The sequence below is a fragment of the Balaenoptera physalus genome, assembly GCF_965194825.1.
Source record: "Balaenoptera physalus genome assembly, chromosome: X".
Lineage (NCBI taxonomy): Eukaryota > Metazoa > Chordata > Mammalia > Artiodactyla > Balaenopteridae > Balaenoptera > Balaenoptera physalus.
Genome location: NC_138903.1, coordinates 74,866,006 through 74,888,757, shown reverse-complemented (window position 1 = coordinate 74,888,757; position 22,752 = coordinate 74,866,006). Strand labels below are relative to the sequence as shown.

The window sequence follows — 22,752 nt, the reverse complement described above, 5'->3', positions numbered from 1 at the left end:
TGGATTTGAGTGTACTTTGGGGCTCATCATACAAAGAATCAGTATAACTTGATGAGTTTTGCAAGGATTGGGAAGCCCAGTATGTAGTGCTGAGAGTTCTGGTTGCCAAAAGTCTGCTACTTACAGAAGTTAATCAGAAGTCCAGTGTCTACAAGGTTTACCTGATCCTAGCTAGGAGACCTCTGGGTTCTCTAAAACGGAGTGATCTTCACAGGACTGTGGAGTGAAGAATAGTTTACCCAGTTACCAGTGGAAATATTGTTGTTGTTATACTTATCACAGAAGTCTTGATCTACTTTTATTTGTGGCCCTGAAGGCTTAGAATGGCACAGGGCCTTCCAGTAGATCTCGAGTAGCCAATTATATATGTATATATACAAAATTTATTTATTTATTTAGGCATGGGAGATGGATTTGGTGGTGGTGCTAGCAGTGGATATTTACTGCTTGTGGAAAACTTAAGAGTTTTTTCCAGTGGCTTTCTTTGAGATCTACCAAGATTTTCTTCCCAGCCATTTTTATTAACCCAGGAGTGAGATTTGTTTATGTTAAAACAAATATACTGCTCAGTGACCATATCAGGATGTTCACAATCACATGATCCAGTGGCACTTGATCAGTGCTGAAAGCTCTAAGGAGGCCAAAGCGATCTTTTAACTCCTTATACAATGAAAAGTTGACTTTGAGATCTGAAAGGCCCACTTCTATTTATTTTGTTCTACTGTCTCCTCTAATCTCAATATCCCTATTATATGTGCTTTTGAACTCTGGGGTAGCAGTGTTGAAGATGACATGGGATGAAGATCAGTGACTTGATTTTTTTATATACCCTTTTCTTTACTCTTATTTTTTATTGTTACAGAAGAAGCTACTATGGAGGAAACTGGGCCAGTTTTAGCTTTTCAGGACTGTTGTCCTGGCTAAAGGAACACCAGGTAAAGTTCTTATCTGATTTTTTAATCTACTAGGTTATATTTTGTGTCACATAATAACCCTGCATTGAAGAAGACACTGTTTCATCTGTAATATAGGATTGATAACTTATTTTTATTTACTTATTTAACAAAAACTGTGCAGTCACCTTTTCAGCTAATATTTTTCCAATACCTCTAAAATGTAGATTTCACTTTTTAAGTATAAACAGCTAACGTTGGCTGAAGAATAAATCGTATATGTTTCGTACCATTTGCTAATTACTCTGTACGCCCAAATATCAGGCAAGACTTTTTTTCTCCCAAACAGTCTTTCAGAAAAAATATTTCAGTCCTTATAAAATCTCACATATTACTAGTTGTTCTTTCAGTTAGTATGTTTTGGAAAAAAACCTAAGTGTTTGGGGAAGATACATTAATTTGAAATGATCTCAGTCATTGGTGGTTTTGCATATTTATAGAAGTCACCTGACAGAATCATACCTGACAGTAAAAACAAAACGCAAGGAAAGAAACAATATAAATTTAGTAATTTTTTTTCCCTAAGGGTAGGATCTCACTACTACAACTGTTGGATATCATTGTAAAGAAGTTTTTAGAGATCATTTACAGCGTACGTTTAACATGGGGAGTTGATTGTCATGCAGTTTACCAGTTTTTATGAGACATTAAAAAAACTGTCCTAATTTTATGTAAATGGTGCATGTGGCTTGAAATGGAATTCCTACTGAGAGCATCATACATAGAATCAGAAACTGCTGTATCTCAAAAGGGTTTAGACATTTGGGAAAGGAGGATGATAGACTCTAGAAAATTGTATTCAGTTAACTAAGAATAATACAGCTAAGACTTAACTAAGCACTTACTATGTACCAAGCTAAGCATTTTAGTTTTCTTGATTGATTTAATGGTATATATGACTTAAAAAGTGTAGTGATGACAAAGACATTGACATTGAAGGTACACTGAAGATTCAGTTTGAATCTTATTATTGTATGAAATGAGAGTGTGGAGAAACAAGCAATATTTGTAAAGTAACATTTCACGTAATAACTCAAACTATGTATAAATCAAGAAAGTAAATGTTTATAGATTCATTTAACTGTTTAAATGAATATGCCTCAAATATTTTATGTTGATCAGAAACCCTTTTTTGAACCTTATCCTTGGGAAGTGTGTGTGAGGATCACCTCATGTTGAGGCATATTCAGTACTTCCATGCAAAAATTTAGTCTAGATTCTCAGAACAACAACAACAACAAAAATACCCTAATTGTCTGAATGGAAAATTTTTGGTGAGTGAAGGGATTTAAAAAAAATAAATTTTGGTAATGGGTTAGATTTATTAAAACAAAATATTTTTGTAGATGTTTCTTTTATTTTAATGCTTCTTTTACTCCAACATCTTGACTCTGTCACCATTTCCTTTTTCCCTTCACTCTCTGTCCCTGGTCCTTAGTTCTTTTTTCAGGCTGCTAACCCCTGTCTATATGTTCCAAGTTCCTGTACTTCACCTCCTCTTCTATTTATGTTGGGATGTTTAATGCTGTCTAATAATTACACTTGATAATAAGAGCTATCTGCCACTACTTTTCTTCAGCTTAAAATATTAAATTCAGGACAATGCAGCCTTTTAAAAAAAATTATTGTCCTACTTTATGAAATCTGTAACTTTAGAAATTTTCTGAGGTGAATTTACTTGAAACAAAGGCTACTGTAGTTATATTTCACTACTAGTTTGTTGAGTATATATAATACATTAAAAAATTTTTCTCTCTGAGAGATGTGTAACAAATGGATTAAAATTTTAAACAGATTAAAAATTGATCCTTGACCTTTGGAAAAGGTATATCTTGACATCTTCAAAAATCCCCTGTATTCAAATATTGTATCATATAACTTTCTCCATAAAATATAATTAGGAATTATTGAAAAACTTAAAGGGCCACTTTCAATCCATAGTGAGAGTTTATATACTTTGTTATACATTCTTGTTTTTATTGTATTTCTAAATATAAAATATTCAGGTCGATTATTATAAAGTCCTTAGTTATATTGGGCTGAGTACTTTTCAAAAATACTTTTACATATAATCAAAATTTGACACGGCTAGTGACCAACCTTCAAAAATCTGAAAGTAAGCAGAATGAAGTAATTTGGGGCCTGCTGTTTTAACAACAAAATGCAAAAACTTTTATGCATTTTGATGGGATGAGAGGAAAAGCATAAATTTAGAAAGGTATAAATTTTCTCAGAAAAGTAGAGGTTCAGAGTACCCAATTTAATTACAATTTCTTATCTGTATATTGTTTAGGAAAACAGTGATATTGTAAATGAATGCCCACCATGGCAAGAGAAGATCCTTGAAAATGAAGAAGCTATTGCTCTTAGCAGGAAGGACAAAACCATTCAACATGTGGAAGTGTTTTGTTATGCCAGGTATGAAAAGTATTTATTTACAATAAACTATGTTCATGACTTCTTATTCACATGTCTTCAGAAGAAGCCAGCAGTAAGAATTTATATGGCATTGGTTGCTACAAGTCTACTTGATATGCTGGTTTGCATTTTTAAAAATGTAACATTAGTTTTGTTATGTTTGTTCATTTGTATTATTTTTTAGATTCCACATATAAGTGATATCATGCAGTACTTGTCTTTATCTGACTTATTTCATTTAGCATAATACCCTCTAGGTCCATCAATGTTGTCGCAATTAAACTTCAAAAACCAACAAACTCATAGAAAAAGAGATCAGATTTGTGGTTACCAGAGACGGGGGTGGGGGGATGGGGATGGTGGTGGCAGGGTGCGGGGAGGATTGGATGAAGGCAGTCAAAAGTTACAAACTTCCAGTTATAAGATAAATAAGTACTAGGGATGTAATGTACAACATGATTAATATAATGAACACTGCTGTGTGTTATATATGAAAGTTGTTAAGAGAGTCAATCCTAAGAGTTCTCATCACAAGGAAAAATATTTTTTTCTATTTCTTTAATTTTGTATCTGTATGAGATGATGAATGTTCACTAAACTTATTGTGATAATCACTTCATGATGTATGTAAATCAAATCATTATGCTGTATGCCTTAAACTTATACAGTGCCGTTATGTCAATTATATCACAATAAAACTGGAAGAAAAAAATAAAACTTTCAGTTTTCTCTGTTTAGATAATATATTAATGACTTATAACTTACTGAGCTCTTTTATTTTTACTTTATATTTAAAAAAATTTTTTTTTGACCGCACTGTGTGGCATGTGGGATCTTAGTTCCTGGACCAGGGATCGAACCCACACCCCTTGCAGTGAAAGCACGGAGTCTTAACCACTGGACCTCCAGGGAAGTCCCGAGAGCTCTTTTAAATACATTATCTTATTTGATCCTTACAATGGTCCTGTGCTAGGGTAGAGCAAATAGTATTAGTTAGATTTTTCACAGAGTCCTTAGTGGAGCTCAAAGAGTTTAATTTGCTGAAGGTCACATGGCTTGATAAATGTCAAGGCCATACCTAAGCTAGATAGTGGTGGAGTCCAAGATTAAAGCCCAAGGTTTTTTAATCCTAATTCAGTGTTCTTCTAACTCTTAGATAACATTCAGTGTAGCAAAATGGAAAATTATAATTTTGAATTAAAAAAATCAAATTGAGTGGCCATGACATCTGGGGGCATATTTTTGTAAATCAAGAGAGAAGTGGGGGGGAAGTAATGTTTTCAGTGTCTCCTTCTGAGTGAAATAATTCATTGTTTTAAAACAATTGGAATAGTTTATTTTTTCAGATGACATGGTTGATGGGCTGAAAGGTAACAATCACATAGTTCAGTGCAACTGTTATGGAGTTATGGAGTTGAGGGATTTAGAAATCAGATTGTTAAGCTCTTTAATAGTAATTAAAACTTAAAATCCAAGATACTAGAAATTTTTCAGGACGTGTACTGTCATCATACATATCCTTGTTGTGGCACAGTGGTAAGCGTGACCTGAGCCCGTGAAAAGTTGGGGAACCTGTGGTTGATTTCTTAACCTATATTCATATCTGTCAGATGACTAGCATTTTCTGCCATTAATACATAGTTAATTTTCTATGATTTTCTGCAAAAGGACAGCCTTTGAAATGTCAGATACAGATTATAATTTGCATAATGCTAAATGGCATTCAGTATGGAAAGGTATAACTCTCTGATATTGTTTAGACCCAGCGTAGACAGATCTAGAACAGAAGGTGATCTCAACTGAAAATTCATATGCTCTAATGAAACCAGGAATAAATATTTGGTAACTTTCTTGTGTGTCCATGAATACTACTTGACTAGAATATAGTGACAGTCACACTCAGGCCCTTTGATAGGTACTTTTGCTATTTCAAGGCCTTTGATTTCTCTATGCTTCATGACAATTAGTGTTTATGGTTTCCAGTGACTGAAATGACACATTTTGAGTGCAGAGGAAATCATCTCGTTTTTTATTTCTGATCTCTTCAGTTTCATTTTTGGAACTTCTCAAAGTGATGAAAGATTGGTGGTGGAAGGTTTGTTTTAAAACAGAGAAGTAGGACTCTGCTATATATTTTCATTGCCCATTAGAGCGTGGAACAAGAGGTGAACTGGGATAATGTTCTATATGTCTTCATTTACTTGGAAAGGGTAGCTATTTATTAATGCCATAGTAAGCAGGATGAGCCCTGAGAGCATCCAGTGGGGGAATGTACAGAAAATCCACTTGTCTATAATAAGTGCTACAAACATGAGTAAACAGGAATAACAGTACCTTTCTTAGCCCCAGCCAGACTATGGCATCCTTAACCTTTTGGATCATGACCACAAACTTGGCATTATATGAAAAGGGCTAGGGCCAGAATACCTGTCACAAAGATTTACTTTATATGAGAATTCATCACCCAGGACCCACTGGCTTAAATCAAAAACCTTGTTGAATACATATTTCTGACAACCCTATTTTCTGGTTTTCCTACTATAGTAGTTTAAAGCAGCAAATAGGAAAGGGGTGTCTGCTGGAGGCAGGCACACTGAGAACCACACTGAGACCAGGGTTATACTCCTGCCTTTATGATTCAACTTACTGTGTGATACTGAGCAAAAGATGTCCCCTTGGACTAGGTCATCTCAGAAGTCCCTGTGGGCTCCAACATGCTGCTGTTTTACATGTTAGTTGATAGACTAACAGAGGAAAAGTAGACAGAATCAGCAAGCTGAGAGCAGGCTTTGGGCCATTTAGTGTAGGGACAAATGGCTTCGAATCAGGATCCCGCAAAGACATCACTGTATTATAGCACAGTATAACAATTGATGATCATAATTCTATCCCGATATCTTCAGGCAAAAGTTAATTATGTTCTCTCTACTCCACATGAAAAGGTGGGGGGGTATTTGAAATACACTTTAGAAAGATGAGTATTAAAACTGATTAGAGGGCTTCCCTGGTGGCACAGTGGTTAAGAATCCGCCTGCCAATGCAGGGGACGCAGTTTCGAGCCCTGGTCTGGGAAGATCCCACATGCCGCAGAGCAACTAAGCCCATGCACCACAATTACTGAGCCCATGCTCTAGAGCCCTCGAGCCACAACTACTGAGCCCACGTGCCACAACTACTGAAGCCCATGTGCCTAGAGCCTGTGCTCAGCAACAAAGAGGAGCCACCGCAATAAAAAGCTCACTCACAGCATCAAAGAGTAGCCCCCGCTGGCCGCAACTAGAGAAAGTCGGCGCGCAGCAACGAAGACCCAACGCAGCCAAAAAAACAAAACAAAACAAAACAAAACAAAACTGATTAAAATAAAAATTTTATCATTTTAAGAGATTAGTTTTGGTTCTCTTAGAAAATTCCCTCATTTTCTCCCTAAGAAAGGATATCACTATGTGATATATGTAATGAAAAATATGGTGCAGGTTCCTGGCTTTTTGTTGTTATTGCTTTGTTTACATATGTGTTATTGATGTTACTGTTACATTTTGTGGATATAGTGTGTGTGTGTGTGTGTGTGTCTGTCTGTGTTTCATTCTGTACAGTTTTAACACATATGTGGGTTCATGTAACCATCACTACAGTCAGAGAATAGATCAGTTCCATCACCACAGGGATCCCTCCTGTTGCCATTTTATAACCACACCTCATCTCCTTCCCCAGAGTCCTAACTCCTGGCAACCACTAATCTGTTTCCCAACTCTATAATTTTGTCATTTTTGAGGACATTATGTAAATGGAACTGTACAGTATGTAACCTTTTGCCATTGGCTTTTTTCACTCAGTATAGTTACCCAGAGATTCATCTAGGTTGTTGCTTGCATCAGTATTTTGTCCCTTTTTATTGCTGAGTAGTATTCCATGGTAGCAATGTACCACAGTTTGTTTAGTCATTCATTCACTGAAGAACATCTGGGCTGTTTCCATTTTGTCTGTTACAAATAAGAATGCTATAAATGTTGGTTTACAGGATTTTGTGTGAACATAAATTTTTATTTCTCTGGGATAAATGCCCAAGTGTACAATTCCTGGGTCATATGTATGTTTAGTTTTAGAAGAAACTGACTTTTCCAGAGAAGCTGTACCATTTTACATTCCCACCAAGCATGTGTGAGTGATTCAGTTTCTCCATATCCTCACCATCATTTGGTGGTGTAACTTTTTTAGTTTAGCCAATCTTATAGGTGTGCAGTAGTGATATCTCATTGTGGTTTTAATTTGTACTTCCCTGATGGCTGATTTTGAATATCTTTTCATGTGCTTATTTGCCACCCATGTGTCCTTTTTGGTGAAATATCTGTTCATGTCTTTTGCTCATTTTTTAATTGGATGGATTTTTTTTTCCTGTGGAGATTTAAGAGTTCTTTATATATTCTAAATGTGCCCCTTGTTAGATATGTGGTTTGCAAGTTTTTCCCCCAGTCTGTAGCTTGTCTTTCATCCTCTTTACACAGGGTATTTTGCAGAGCAAATGTTTTAAATTTTGATGAGGTCCAATTTATCAATTTTTTCTTCTGACTCTTGGCCTAGCTGTAGAGCCAAGAGATTTTCTCCTATTTTAAAAAAAATGTTTTGTAGTTTTACGTTTTACATTTAAGTCCATGATCCACTTTGAATTAATTTTTGTATAAGGTGTGAGGTTTAGGTCAATGTTCATTTTTTTTAACCTAAGGATATCCAGTTGCTTCAGTACTATTTGTTGAAAAGGCTGTTTTTCCTCCATTGAGTTACTTTTGCATCTTTGTCAAAAATCAACTGGCTGTACTTGGATGGTCTATTTCTGGATTCTGTTTTCTGTTCCATTGATGTCTATGTCTTTTCCCACACCAGTATCACACTGTTTTGATTACTGCAGCTATATAGTTGGACTTAACATCAGTTCGAATGATTTCCCCCAATTTATTCTTCTTTACCAAGATTGTTTTAGCTCTTCTACAGTTTGTGCCTTTCCATATAAATGTTTTAATAAGCCTGTCCACGTCTAGAAAACATTGCTGGAATTTTGATAGGAATTGCACTAAAGTTACAGATCAACCTGGGGTGAATTGACATCTTTATTATTTTGAGTCTTCCAATCCATCGACAAGGTATGCCTCTCCATTTAGGGCGGTCATCTTTGATTTCTTTCTACAGGATTGTGTAATTTTCAGCATACCAGTTCTGTACATGTTTTGTTAATTGTATACCTAAGTATTAAATTTTCTTTGGAGCAAGTGCAATTGTAAGTGGTATTATTGCCTTTTTAATTTTGGTTTTCACTTGTTCATTATTCGTATCTAGAAATATAATTGGTTTTTGTGCATTCATCTTTTATCCTGAAATCTTGCTGAACGTGCTTATTCTAGGAATTTTTTTGTAAATTCCTTGGGATTTTTGCATAGGCAGTCATGTTTTCTGCAAAGAGGAACAGTTTTACGTCTTCCTTTCCACTGACTTTTTTTTTAGAGTCTATTTTCTGTTGAGAGTCATGTGTTTTCTGTCCATAGCCACATACTGCAAGTTAATTGTATTTTCTACTTATCCTTAGGCTCACTTAATGAGCATTTTTTTCATAAAGGAAGTTATTATCACTTCCTGAGGACTTTGTAATTATACGCTAATGCTGGGCAATCATTTAGGTTCTCTCACTTGCTAATTATCTTGATCTTGTACACTACTCTCTCAGCATATGCAAGTGAAATCCACAATCTGACTAAATGACAAATTACTAGAAGCCTTACACTTTAATGGTCATTCATGCCAAGAGTTTATTTTATTTAGTTGCATCAGGCATATAGAGAGAAGTCAAACCTCAATCCTTGGTAAATTATGCATATAGAATATTGTTTTAAATATTGATATTTTGGTAAATTTCCAAAATATCATGTAACGATAGCTTTATAATGATATGAATGCTGAAATATTATGACTTGTCTTCCCATCTTAGACCAGAAGAGTTAGCTTATAGAGTTGATGTTTATTAGGCCAAAATCTATGGTTTGATTCTCACAGACGTCGCTTGATATTTCATCAAGGAAGAATAGTGTCTATCTCTTGGCCACAAACAATATTATAGTCATAACCAGTAGCCTTTTGATTTTTCATCTTTGATTACAAGGAGGACAGGGCAAGGATGCAAGTAGATCAGTGCAAACTCATCATCACTGCTTGGAAAATACCTCAAAGTACATGGCAAGTCAGTAACACCATATTCTAATGTAAACATATAGGATAGCACATTATTTTTTTTTTTATGATTGTTGACTTTACTTATTTTCAAAAATTTTAAGTGTTCAATCTAAAGGTTTTAGTGATCTTTTGAACATTAAAGTTAGTATTTTTTGGTTATTGCATAGTTAGGCTAAATATTAAAATAGAAATTGTAGGGATTAGTCTCTTTTCATAACTTAAGTCCAGTTATCACAAATTCTATAAAGAACTACCCAGATTGTTTTGTTTTATCAGTGCTTTGTTACCCTGAATGCTGCTTGTAATAGGTGAGATAATCTCTTGTTTGGGCCAGAAATACTTTTGCTATACATAGATTATTTTTCTTTGAAACAAATTTTGTGATTATACAGTTGACTTATAGAAGGGAAGAGTAAAAGACCTATAGCATTTATTGGATATTATCTTTGTGGCAGCTGCTATAACTTGCTTCCTTACATATTTTATTTCATTCAGTTTCATTTAATCTGTGCTATGACCAGGGAGAGCCAGAGATAGGAGAGCCAGGATTTGAGCCCACATCTATCTAACTCAAAAGTTTGTGCTGTTTCCATTGTGTCATGTTGTATTTCAGGCATCAGATAAATACATGTATGCGCATCAAGGAAGCCATTCCACCAAGTGAATAAAGTATTTCCTTTGTGAAGACTAGCACCTAAAGAAGTACATTTACTTCTTTAATTTAGTAGAATAGTGTTTAGAATTGTAAAGTAATTATATCTATATTGGGGAATTAAAGTGCCTAACTCCCAACGTTCGGAAGATAAGGGATGAATCCAGTAACCTTTAGTTGTCGTGACTGTAGTTTGTACGCCACAGAATACAGTAGTTTAGGTGAGGGAATAAAAGCAGCTGCTATTTCTGGTTTTAAATATCCAACAGAAGATGAAAAGGCACAGTACATTAATTCACACTTAATTCACGCAAACCCAAACAGTTCTTAGGTAAAAGATGGTTGCCTATTAATTGCATGATGTCATATAGTTTCTTTAGTGAGAAGAGATATTTATCTTTCTAAAATATTGGCAAGAACTTGTACTTTTTCTGTCCTTTCTTTTTTTGCGTAATACTGAACATTGTTTCCCCTGTTCTGGCGTGATAATGTTAAAACAGGATGAAAACTTACTTCTTAGATTTACAGACGAACCAGCTCTTTCGTGGATTGATACTAAAATAAAGACATTGTAATACTCATCTAAAATTCTGTTTATTTACTTTAGATTCTAAAACTTTAATTTAAAAATTTTATAAGTAACATGAGCCTCTTAAGCAAAAACGTAATAATACCAATAAGAAGAAAGAAATACAAAATTTAAAAAAATGAAAAATCACCTATAAGTTTTATAATTTAGAGGAAGGTATAATTTACCACTGTGTACAAGTAAGTTTGTTTTAGGCTATAAGTGACACAGTGCCCAACTAAAAGTGGACGGGTAGGTGGGAGGGTAGGCAAGTGGGTGGGTTGGTTGGTTCTGTTGCAGAATTTACTAATTGAGAATCTTAATCACATCAGAGTTGGGGTAGGTACCCAGCACTTCTCTTAGCTTCCTGTCCAGAGTTACAAGATAGTTGCCACGATTCTGAACAGGTTTTCACACAGCAGAAATCTCAACGAGAAATTAAGGGGGAGAGATTTTCTTCTAACATGTGTATGCTTTTGTTTGTTTGTTTGTTACTATTATACTAGGGAGTCTTTACCAAAGCCCCCAGCAGATTCTCCCTTGTCTCAATGGCTAAAACTAGATAACCTGCTCACTCTTAAATCAGTCACTAACAAAGGGCAGTAAAATTACCATAATTGGTTTTAATCAGTCATGATCCATCCCCTAGTTCTGGGTACCTTCTGCCTGATATTGGAACAAAATTGCAGCTCTTGTGGCAGGGAGGAAGACAATAATGGTTGTTGAGTAGGCAACCAATAGTACCTGCTGTACACCACCTTATACTATTTTGTTCTTGGAGAAATGTGACAAGAGGTTGATACTTCAGCTATATTCTACTGTATGTGTTAACATTTTAAGTTGGTAACAAATAAGGAAATATATCTACCAATATATTATATTGCAGCAATTCAAAATCGACTACAGTGTTTTTTTTTTATATTGCTGTTTTCTGGAACAACAACTTTTTGATAGTCTGATTCTTATGAGTAACCATTAAACATTTATTTGCAGGAATAAACAGCTGGGTAGCAGTGTAACGTGTACTGTGCAAATCAAAAGTGAATGGCCTTAGCACAAAGTGCATACATCAAAGTAAAAGAATACAATTTCTGCAACAAGCTATACTGTGGGGAAAAAAGGTGCAAATGACTGAAAAATAAATAGTGAACACCTGTGCTGAATAAATTAACCAGCTGGTTGGCAGTTTTTCATTTGACTTATCTGAAAGGGTGACTGTTACAAGGCATTAATAAGACATATTCACTTTGAGGCATTCCCTTGTTACTACCATTAATTGATAAGCAATACTAGGTAATATCAGAATTTATACCCCTAAATTCTCAGAGTTATATGTAGATTGTGGCAAACGGTAAAAAATGCATTCAACTAAGCAGTTATTCAGCAGTTGCAATTAGGTAAAATTATCTCAAAAATATTGTTACACTGTATTGTAAATATCCTTTGAAATTCAAATAAGCAATATAAGTGACATTAGATTTCATCTGTCAATTTATTTTCATATTGAAAATTTTTATAAGAACTAATGATGAAGATTTTTCCCCTTTGTATGTTAAAATCATAGTAGTGTTTTAGAACTCAAAGGTTCCCTTGAGAGCTTATAATTCAGCCACATTCATTTACAAATGGCAAATGTGTTTTTATACTTTTCAAATACTTTAAAATTAATAAAATTGAGTTATTATTCTCAAGTGTTCTCCAAAGTTTGAATTATTTTTTTAAGAAAAAAATTTTTTTTTTTTAACCACAGTATAAAGTTTTAAATTTGAGGGACGATAAGTCCTTTTTGATGAACAGAATTTTGCTTGCTGAGGAATTAAGTGGAATTTGGGGAGTTTTCTGGTGTCTTTATAACTTCTAGTTAGGTATTAAATTCAATGTTGGCAGAACTCCAAAAAATATTTTGGTTGTCGTTAATGGAAAGTAAGGAAACTATAGTGTTTCTATTGCATGTGTTTTCCATAGTGCTAGGAATTTCACCAGATTATGATGTTGAGAATAGTAAAACTTAATAGCTTATGCATGTAGAACAAATTCACAAAGAATAACTCCTTTCCTTAAACTTACACCCTTAATTAAGTATTTGGACTTATATTTTCCAGATTGTCCAGTACTGGTTAATGCATTTCATTCACTCTAGAAAGCTCCTTTTCTCAGAATATAATAGAGAGCCACTGACCAGATAGTAGCTGTGCTCAATTTCCATGGTGTCATCATCATGCTCTGTAATAAGAGAAATTGCCATATTCTGTCTTATCTGTGAAGTATCATTAATTATCCTGCCATTTCTTAGTTTAATCTTTAGACGTGGAACTTTTTGCTGAAAGTTGTCACCTTAGATCCCTCATGCAACACACTTTGGTTTACTGGTTTTCAAAATAATGAAAGTGAATACAAAGCATGAACAATTCTGTAGAAAATATACAAATCACATTTCTTATTATTGCTCTTCATTTTTAATGTTGCTTAATGGCAGTGGTGCTCTTATGTGGTTATGTGGCCAGAGAGCTTTCAACATGTGATTAAAAACCTAAGAACACATGTTTTGAGTTGCCTGTTGACCTGTGGGAAATTTAACAATATCTTAGGTTTGATTAATATCTTATGTTTGATTAACCGTTTGGAGTTTATTAAAAATACTCTTCATATATATTAGCTCATTTATCTTACAAAAGCCTCATGAAAGTTAAGGCAGATGAATGATCTCCCATTTCATAGATGGGGAATCTGAAAGTTAAGTGACTTGCCTAATATCTGCTAAGTAATACATCCAGGACTAGAATTTTCCCACTACCTTTTCCTAGATCTGAAAATTGTTTTGATATTAATGATATCATCCTTTTTTCATTATATTTAATTGAAATTACTGGATTATAACAGTAACCATGGTATTTTATTTCTTAACATTTAAAATAAGTTATTCTTTCCTTGTACCCTTTCTTATTGTAGTGTTTATTGTGTTAATTTCAATGAGGCACTTTTTGTTCACTGCCCACAAACTTTGTTTTTTTAAATTTTTTAATTTTTTTTTCTAAACTCTTTATTGGAGTATAATTGCTTTACAATGGTGAGTTAGTTTCTGTTTTATAACAAAGTGAATCAGTTATACACATACATATGTCCCCATATCTCTTCCCTCTTGCGTCTCCCTGCCTCCCACCCTCCCTATCCCACCCCTCTGGGTGGTCACAAAGCACCGAGCTGATCTCCCTGTGCTATGCAGCTGCTTCCCACTAGCTAGCCATTTTACGTTTGGTAGTGTATATATGTCCATGCCACTCTCTCACTTTGTCCCAGTTTACCCTTCCCCCGCCCCGTATCCTCAAGTCCATTCTCTAGTAGGTCTGTGTCTTAATTCCCGTCTTGCCCCTAGGTACTTCATGACCTTTTTTTTTTTTTTGATTCCATATATATGTGTTAGCATACTATATTTGTTTTTCTCTTTCTGACTTACTTCACTCTGTATGACAGACTCTAACTCCATCCACCTCATTACAAATACCTCCATTTCATTTCTTTTTATGGCTGAGTAATATTCCATTCTATATATGTGTCACATCTTCTTTATGCATTCATCTGTTGATGGACACTTAGGTTGCTTCCATGTCCTGGCTATTGTAAATAGAGCTGCAATGAACATTTTGGTACATGACTCTTTTTGAATTATGGTTTTCTCAGGGTATATGCCCAGTAGTGGGATTGCTGTGTCATATGGGAGTTCTATTTTTAGTTTTTTAAGGAACCTCCATACTGCTCTCCGTAGTGGCTGTATCAATTTACATTCCCACCAACAGTGCAAGAGGGTTCCCTTTTCTCCACACCCTCCAGCAGTTATTGTTTGTAGATTTTTTGATGATGGACATTCTGACCGGTGTGAGATGATATCTCATTGTAGTTTTGATTTGCATTTCTCTAATGATTAAAGATGTTGAGAATTCTTTCATGTGTTTGTTGGCAATCTGCATATCTTCTTTGGAGAAATGTCTATATAGGTCTTCAGCCCATTTTTGTATTGGGTTGTTTGTTTGTTTGTTGTTTTCTTTTTTTCACACACACACACTGTATTTTATTTTTACAAGAGATAAATAAACTGACACCAGGCATTGTAAATGGATGACCACAACAAAAGCAACAATGATTGCAACTACCAAACACGAAACACACTCATACTATGTTATAATATTGACATTCAGTCCAGTAATCCTCTACTGGAACAGCTCCTTTACTTTGCACTGAAAATTGATTTGTATATTTTTTGCCACTGAGTCCTTGTGGGATTTTTTGTTTTTTAATTCAAACAGAAAGTCACAAAAATTATAATCATCCTCATCAGTTCACTCAGTCCCATGTAATTAATTATTTTTTTATCTTGATATTTTGTTAGCACTTTTATGAATTCATCAGTTTTCCATTAGAGTTCTGAAAATGCTTATTCATTCAGTTCAGCATTATAGTCAGTTACCAGAAACCTGTACTTGTCAGAGTCTTTTCCATGAATTCCTTGAAGATGAAACCCTTCTATAGGAACATTTTTGCAAAAGCATCAGCGTACACCCAGAACTGTCTGTAAATGACAAAAGACTTAAAAATGACCACAGTTAAGGATTTGATGAAAGTTCATAATAATGCAATTGACAAGAAAATTTAGTTATTTCTGAGATATACATTTTAAAGTAATAATGAGAATTATGACTTATAACATTATACCAGAACATATAAGAATTTTAGAAATTTCATGTAATGTCTGAAACATTTATATTAACATATTTCCATACAAATAACCCAAAGGAAGTTTAGTATTAGTTGTTTTTGTTTGTTTGTTTTTTTATACTGCAGGTGCTTATTAGTCATCAATTTCATAAACATCAGTGTATATATGTCAATCCCAATCGCCCAATTCAGCACACCACCATCCCCACCCCACCGCGGTTTTCCCCCCTTGGTGTCCATACGTTTGTTCTCTACATCTGTGTCTCAACTTCTGCCCTGCAAAACGGTTCATCTGTACCATTTTTTTTAGGATCCACATACATGCGTTAATATACAATATTTGTTTTTCTCTTTCTGACTTACTTCATTCTGTATGACAGTCTCTAGATCCATCCATGTCTCAACAAACGGCTTAATTTCGTTCCTTTTTATGGCTGAGTAATATTCCATTGTATATATGTACCACATCTTCTTTATCCATTCGTCTGTCGATGGGCATTTAGGTTACTTCCATGACCTGGCTATTGTAAATACTGCTGCAATGAACATTGGGGTGCATGTGTCTTTTGGAATTATGGTTTTCTCTGGGTATATGCCCAGTAGTGGGATTGCTGGGTCATATGGTAATTCTATATTTAGTTTTTTAAGGAACCTCCATACTGTTCTCCATAATGGTTGTATCAATTTACATTACGACCAACAGTGCAAGAGGGTTCCCTTTTCTCCACACCCTCTCCAGCATTTGTTGTTTGTAGATTTTCTGATGATGCCCATTCTAACTGGTGTGAGGTGATAACTCACTGCAGTTTTGATTTGCATTTCTGTAGTAATTAGTTATGTTGAACAGCTTTTCATGTGCTTCTTGGCCATCTGTATGTCTTCTTTGGAGAAATGGCTATTTAGGTCTTCTGCCCATTTTTGGATTGGGTTGTTTGTTTCTTTAATATTGAGCTGCATGAGCTGCTTGTAAATTTTGGAGATTAATCCTTTGTCAGTTGCTTCATTTGCAAATATTTTCTCCCATTCTGAGGGTTCTCTTTTCAACTTGTTTATGGTTTCTTTTGCTGTGCAAAAGCTTTTAAGTTTCATTAGGTCCCATTTATTTATTTTTGTTTTTATTTCCATTTCTCTAGGAGGTGGGTAAAAAGGATCTTGCTGGGATTTATGTCATAGAGTGTTCTGCCTATGTTTCCTCTAAGAGTTTGATAGTGTCTGGCCTTACATTTAGCTCTTTAATCCATTTTGAGTTTATTTTTGTGTATGGTGTTAGGAAGTGTTCTAATTTCATTCTTTTACACGTAGCTGTCCAGTTTTCCCAGCACCACTTATTGAAGAGGCTGTCTTTTCTCCACTGTGTATTCTTGCCTCCTTTATCAAAGATAAGGTGACCATAGGTGTGTAGGTTTATCTCTGGGCTTTCTACCCTGTTCCATTGATCTATATTTCTGTTTTCGTGCCAGTACCCTACTGTCTTGATTACTGTAGCTTTGTATTATAGTCTGAAGTCTGGGAGCCTGATTTCTCCAGCTCCGTTTTTCTTTCTCAAGATTGCTTTGGCTATTTGGGGTCTTTTGTGTTTCCATACAAATTGTGAAATTTTTTGTTCTAGTTCTTGAAAAATGCCAGTGGTAGTTTGATAGGAATTGCATTGAATCTGTAGATTGCTTTGGGTAGTATAGTCATTTTCACAATGTTGATTCTTCCAGTTCAAGAACCTAGTATATCTCTCCATCTATTTGTATCATCTTTAATTTCTTTCATCAGTGTCTTTTAATTTTCTGCATAAAGGTCTTTTGTCTCCTTAGGTGGGTTTATTCCTAGATATTTTATTCTTTTTGTGCAATGGTAAATGGGAGTGTTTTCTTAATTTCAGTTTCAGATGTTTCATCATTAGTGTATAGGAATGCAAGGGATTTCTGTGCATTAATTTTGTATCCTGCTACTTTACCAAATTCATTGATTAGCTCTAGTAGTTTTCTGGTAGCATCTTTAGGATTGTCTTTGTATAGTATCATGTCATCGGCAAACAGTGACAGCTTTACTTTTTCTTTTCCAATTTGGATTCCTTTTTTTTTTTCTTTTTCTTCTCTGATTGCTGTGGCTAAAAGTTCCAAAACTATGTTGAATAATAGTGGTGAGAGTGGGCAACCTTGTCTTGTTCCTGGTCTTAGTGGAAATGGTTTCAGTTTTTCACCATTGAGGACAATGTTAGCTGTGGGTTTGTCATATATGGCCTTTATTATGTTGAGCAAAGTTCCCTTTATGCCTACTTTCAGGATGGTTTTTATCATAAATGGGTGTTGAATTTTTCGAAAGCTTTCTCTGCATCTATTGAGATGATCATATGGATTTTCTCCTTCAATTTGTTAATATGGTGTATCACATTGATTGATTTGCGTACATTGAAGAATCCTTGCATTCCTGGGATAAACCCCACTTGATCATGGTGTATGATCCTTTTAATGTGCTGTTGGATTCTGTTTGCTAGTATTTTGTTGAGGATTTTTGCATTTATGTTCATCAGTGATATTGGCCTGTAATTTCCTTTCTTTTTGACATCTTTCTGGTTTTGGTATCAGGGAGATGGTGGCCTCATAGAATGAGTTTGGGAGTGTTCCTCCCTTTGCTATATTTTGGAAGAGTTTGAGAAGGATAGGTGTTAGCTCTTCTCTAAATGTTTGATAGAATTCGCCTGTGAAGCCATCTGGTCCCGGGCTTCTGTTTGTTGTAAGATTTTTAATCACATTTTCAATTTCAGTGCTTGTGATTCATCTGTTCATAGTTTCTATTTCTTCCTGGTTCAGTCTCAGCAGGTTGTGCATTTCTAAGAATTTGTCCATTTCTTCCAGGTTGTCCATTTTATTGGCATAGAGTTGCTTGTAGTAATCTCTCATGATCCTTTGTATTTCAGCAGTGTCAGTTGTTACTTCTCCTTTTTCATTTCTAATTCTATTGATTTGAGTCTTCTCCCTTTTTTCCTTGATGAGTCTGGCTAATGGTTTATCAATTTTGTTTATGTTCTCAAAAGACTAGCTTTTAGTTTTATTAATCTTTCCTATCCTTTCCTTCATTTCTTTTTCCTTTATTTCTGAACTGATCTTTATGATTTCTTTCCTTTGCTAACGTTGGGTTTTTTTTTTGTTCTTCTTTCTCTAATTGCTTTAGGTGTAAGGTTAGGTTGTTTATTTGAGATGTTTCTTATTTCTTAAGGTAGGATTGTATTGCTATAAACTTCCCTCTTAGAGCTGCTTTTGCTGCATCCCATAAGTTTTGGGTCCTCGTGTTTTCATTGTCATTTGTTTCTAGGTATTTTTTGATTTCCTCTTTGAATTCTTCAGTGAACGCTTGGTTATTAAGTAGTGTATTGTTTAGCCTCCATGTGTTTGTATTTTTTACAGTTTTTTTCCTGTAATTGATATCTAGTCTCATAGCATTGTGGTCGGAGAAGATACTTGATACGATTTCAATTTTCTTAAATTTACCAAGGCTTGATTTGTGACCCAAGATATGATCTATCCTGGAGAATGTTCCATTCTCATTCCAAACCAGAAATTTCTCAAGTTCCATGAGCACTTGAGAAGAATGTGTATTCTGTTGTTTTCGGATGGAATGTCCTGTAAATATCAGTTAAGTCCATCTTGTTTAATGTATCATTTAAAGCTTGTGTTTCCTTATTTATTTTCATTTTGGATGATCTGTCCATTGGTGAAAGTGGGATGTCAAAGTCCCCTACTATGATTGGGTTACTGTTGATTTCCCCTTTTATGGCTGTTAGTATTTGCCTTATGTATTGAGGTGCTCCTATGTTGGGTGCATAAATATTTACAATTGTTATATCTTCTTCTTGGATTGAACCCTTGATCATTATGTAGTGTCCTTCTTTGTCTCTTGTAATAATAGTCTTTGTTTTAAAGTCTACTTTGTTTGATATGAGAATTGCTACTCCAGCTTTCTTTTGATTTCCATTTGCATGGAATATCTTTTTCCATCCCCTCACTTTCAGTCTGTATGTGTCCCTAGGTCTGAAGTGGGTCTCTTGTAGATAGCATATATATGGGTCTTGTTTTTGTATCCATTCTGCCAGTCTGTGTGTTTTGGTTGGAGCATTTCATCCATTTACATTTAAGGTAATTATCAATATGTATGTTCCTATTACCATTTTCTTAATTGTTTTGGGTTTGTTTTTGTAGGTCTTTGCCTTGTGTTTCCTGCCTAGAGAAGTTCCTTTAGCATTTGTTGTAAAGCTGGTTTGGTGGTGCTGAATTCTCTTAGCTTTTGCTTGTCTATAAAGCTTTTAATTTCTCTGTCAAATCTGAATGAGATCCTTGCTGAGTAGAGTAATCTTTGTTTTAGGTTTTTCTCCTTTATCACTTTAAATATGTCCTGCCACTCCCTTCTGTCTTGCAGAGTTTCTACTGAAAGATCAGCTGTTAACCTTATGGGAATTCCCTTGTGTGTTATTTTTCCCTTGCTGCTTTTAATATTTTTTCTTTGTATTTAATTTTTGATAGTTTGTTTAAGATGTACCTTGGTGTGTTTCTCCTTGGATTTATCCTGTATGGGACTCTCTGTGCTTCCAGGACTTGATTAACTATTTCCTTTTCCATATTAGGGAAGTTTTCAACTATAATCTCTTCAAATATTTTCTCAGTCCCTTTCTTTTTGTCTTCTTCTTCTGGGACCCCTATAATTCAAATGTTGGTGCGTTTAATGTTGTCCCAGAGGTCTATGAGACTGTCCTCATTCTTTTCATTCATTTTTCTTTATTATGCTCTGCAGTAGTTATTTCCACTCTTTTATCTTCCAGGTCACTTATCCGTTCTTCTGCCTTAGTTATTCTGCTATTGATCCCTTCTAGAGAACTTTTAATTTCATTTATTGTGTTGTTCATCACTGTTTGTTTGCTATTTAGTTCTTCTAGTTCCTTGTTAAAGTTTTCTTGTATTTTCTCCATTCTATTTCCAAGATTTTGGATCATCTTTACTATTATTATTCTGAATTCTTTTTCAGGTAGACTGCCTGTTTCCTCTTCATTTGTTAGATCTGGTGGGTTTTTGTCTTGCTCCTTCATCTGCTGTGTGTTTTGCTGTCTTCTCGTTTTGCTTAACTTACTGTGTTTGGGGGTCTCCTTTTCACAGGCTGCAGGTTCATAGTTCCCGTTGTTTTTGGTGTCTGTCCCCAGTGGCTAAGGTTGGTTCCATGGGTTGTGTAGGCTTCCTGGTGGAGGGGACTGGTGCCTGTGTTCTGGTGGAGGAAGCTGGATCTTGTCTTTCTGGTGGGGAGGTCCACATCTGGTGGTGTGTTTTGGGGTCTCTGTGGCCTTATTATGATTTTAGGCAGCCTCTCTACTAATGGATGGGGTTGTGTTCCTGTCTTGCTAGTTGTTTGGCATAGGGTGTCCAGCACTGGAGCTTGCTGGTCGTTGAGTGGAGCTGGCTTGGCGTTGAGATTGAGGTCCCTGGGAGATTTTCTCCATTTGATATTACGTGGAGCTGGGAGGTCTCTTGTGGACCAGTGTTCTGAAGTTGGCTCTCCCGCCTCAGAGGCACAGCCCTGACGCCTGACTGGAGCACCAAGAGTCTGTCATCCACACGGCTCAGAATAAAAGGGAGAAAAAAAAAAGAAAGAAGAAAGAAGAAGATAAAATAAAATAAAATAAAGTACAATAAAATATAATAAAGTCATTAAAATAAAAGGTAAAAAATAAATATTAAAAAAAAATTTAAGTAATAAAAAAACAGGAAAGAAAGAATGAAGAGAGCAACCAAACCAAAAAACAAATCTACCAATGATAACGAGTGCTAAAAACTATCCTAAAAAAAAAAAAAAAGGACAGACAGAACCCTAGGACAAATGGTAAAAGCCAAGCTGTACAGACAATGATCACACACAGAAGCATACACATACACACTCAAAAGAAGAGAAAAAGGGAAAAAATTATATATATCATTGCTCCCAAAGTCCACCACCTCAATTTGGGATGATTCGTTGTCTATTCAGGTATTCCACAGATGCAGGGTACATCAAGTTGATTGTGGAGATAAATCCGCTGTTCCTGAGGCTGCTGGGAGAGATTTCCCTTTCTCTTCTTTGTTCACACAGCTCCCAGGGTTCAGCTTTTGATTTGGCCCCGCCCATGCATGTAGGTCTCTTGAGGGCGTCTGTTCTTCGCTCAGACAGGACGGGGTTAAAGGAGCAGCTGCTTCGGGGGCTCTGGCTCACTCAGGCCGTGGTGACGGAGGGGTACGGATGCGGGGCTAGCCTGCGGCAGCAGAGGCCAGCATGACGTTGCACCAGCCTGAGGCGCGTCGTGTGTTCTCCCAGGGAAGTTGTCCCTGGATCACGGGACCCTGGCAGTGGCGGGCTGCACAGCCTCCCAGGAGGGCAGGTGTGGATACTGACCTGTGCGTGCACACAGCCTTCTTGGTGGCGGCAGCAGCAGCCTTCGCGTCTCATGCCCATATCTGGGATCCACGCTGTTAGCAGCGGCTCGTGCCCGTCTCTGGAGCTTGTTTAGGCGGCGCTCTTAATCCCCTCTCCTCGTGCACTAGGAAACAAAGAGGCAAGAAAAAGTCTCTTGCCTCTTCGGCAGCTCCAGACTTTTTCCCAGACTCCCACCCAGCTAGCTGTGGCATGCTAGCCCCCTTCAGGCTGTGTTCTCACAGCCAGCCGCAGTCCTCTCTCTGGGATCCGACCTCCGACCTCTGAAATCCGAGCCTCAGCTCCCAGCCCCCGCCCGCCCCAGTGGGTGAGCAGACAAGCCTCTTGGGCTGGTGAGTGCTGGTCGGCACTGATCCTCTGTGCGGGCATCTCTCAGCTTTGCCCTCCGCACCCCTGTTGCTGCGCTCTCTTCCGTGGCCCCGAAGCTTCCCCCCTGCACCACCCACAGTCTCCGCCCACGGAGGGGCTTCCTAGTGTGTGGGAACCTTTCCTCCTTCACAGCTCCCTCCCACTGGTGCAGGTCCCGTCCCTATTCTTTTGTCTCTGTTTCTTCTTTTTTCTTTTGCCCTACTCATGTACATGGGGAGTTTCTTGCCTTTTGGGAGGTCTGAGGTCTTCTGCCAGCGTTCAGTAGGTGTTCTGTAGGAGTTGTTCCACATGTAGATGTATTTCTGATGTATTTGTGGGGAGGAAGGTGATCTCCACGTCTTACTCTTCCGCCATCTTGAAGCCACTCCCCCAAACTTTTGAATGTAAAGTTTATTGTTTTTTCCTGGCCTCGTTTTTTGTGTTTT

At 36.2% G+C, this 22,752-nt stretch overlaps 1 protein-coding gene across 1 annotated transcript in view; it reads left to right on the top strand.

The window, feature by feature from the left end:
- Positions 1-22,752, top strand: part of CHM (CHM Rab escort protein) — a 316,852-nt gene that overhangs the window by 48,920 nt on the left and 245,180 nt on the right. Inside the window, exons 3-4 of the mRNA XM_082447407.1 lie at positions 863-935; positions 3,247-3,371. Of these exons, the coding sequence (XP_082303533.1) occupies positions 863-935; positions 3,247-3,371 (198 nt within the window). The remainder of the gene's footprint in view (positions 1-862; positions 936-3,246; positions 3,372-22,752) is intronic.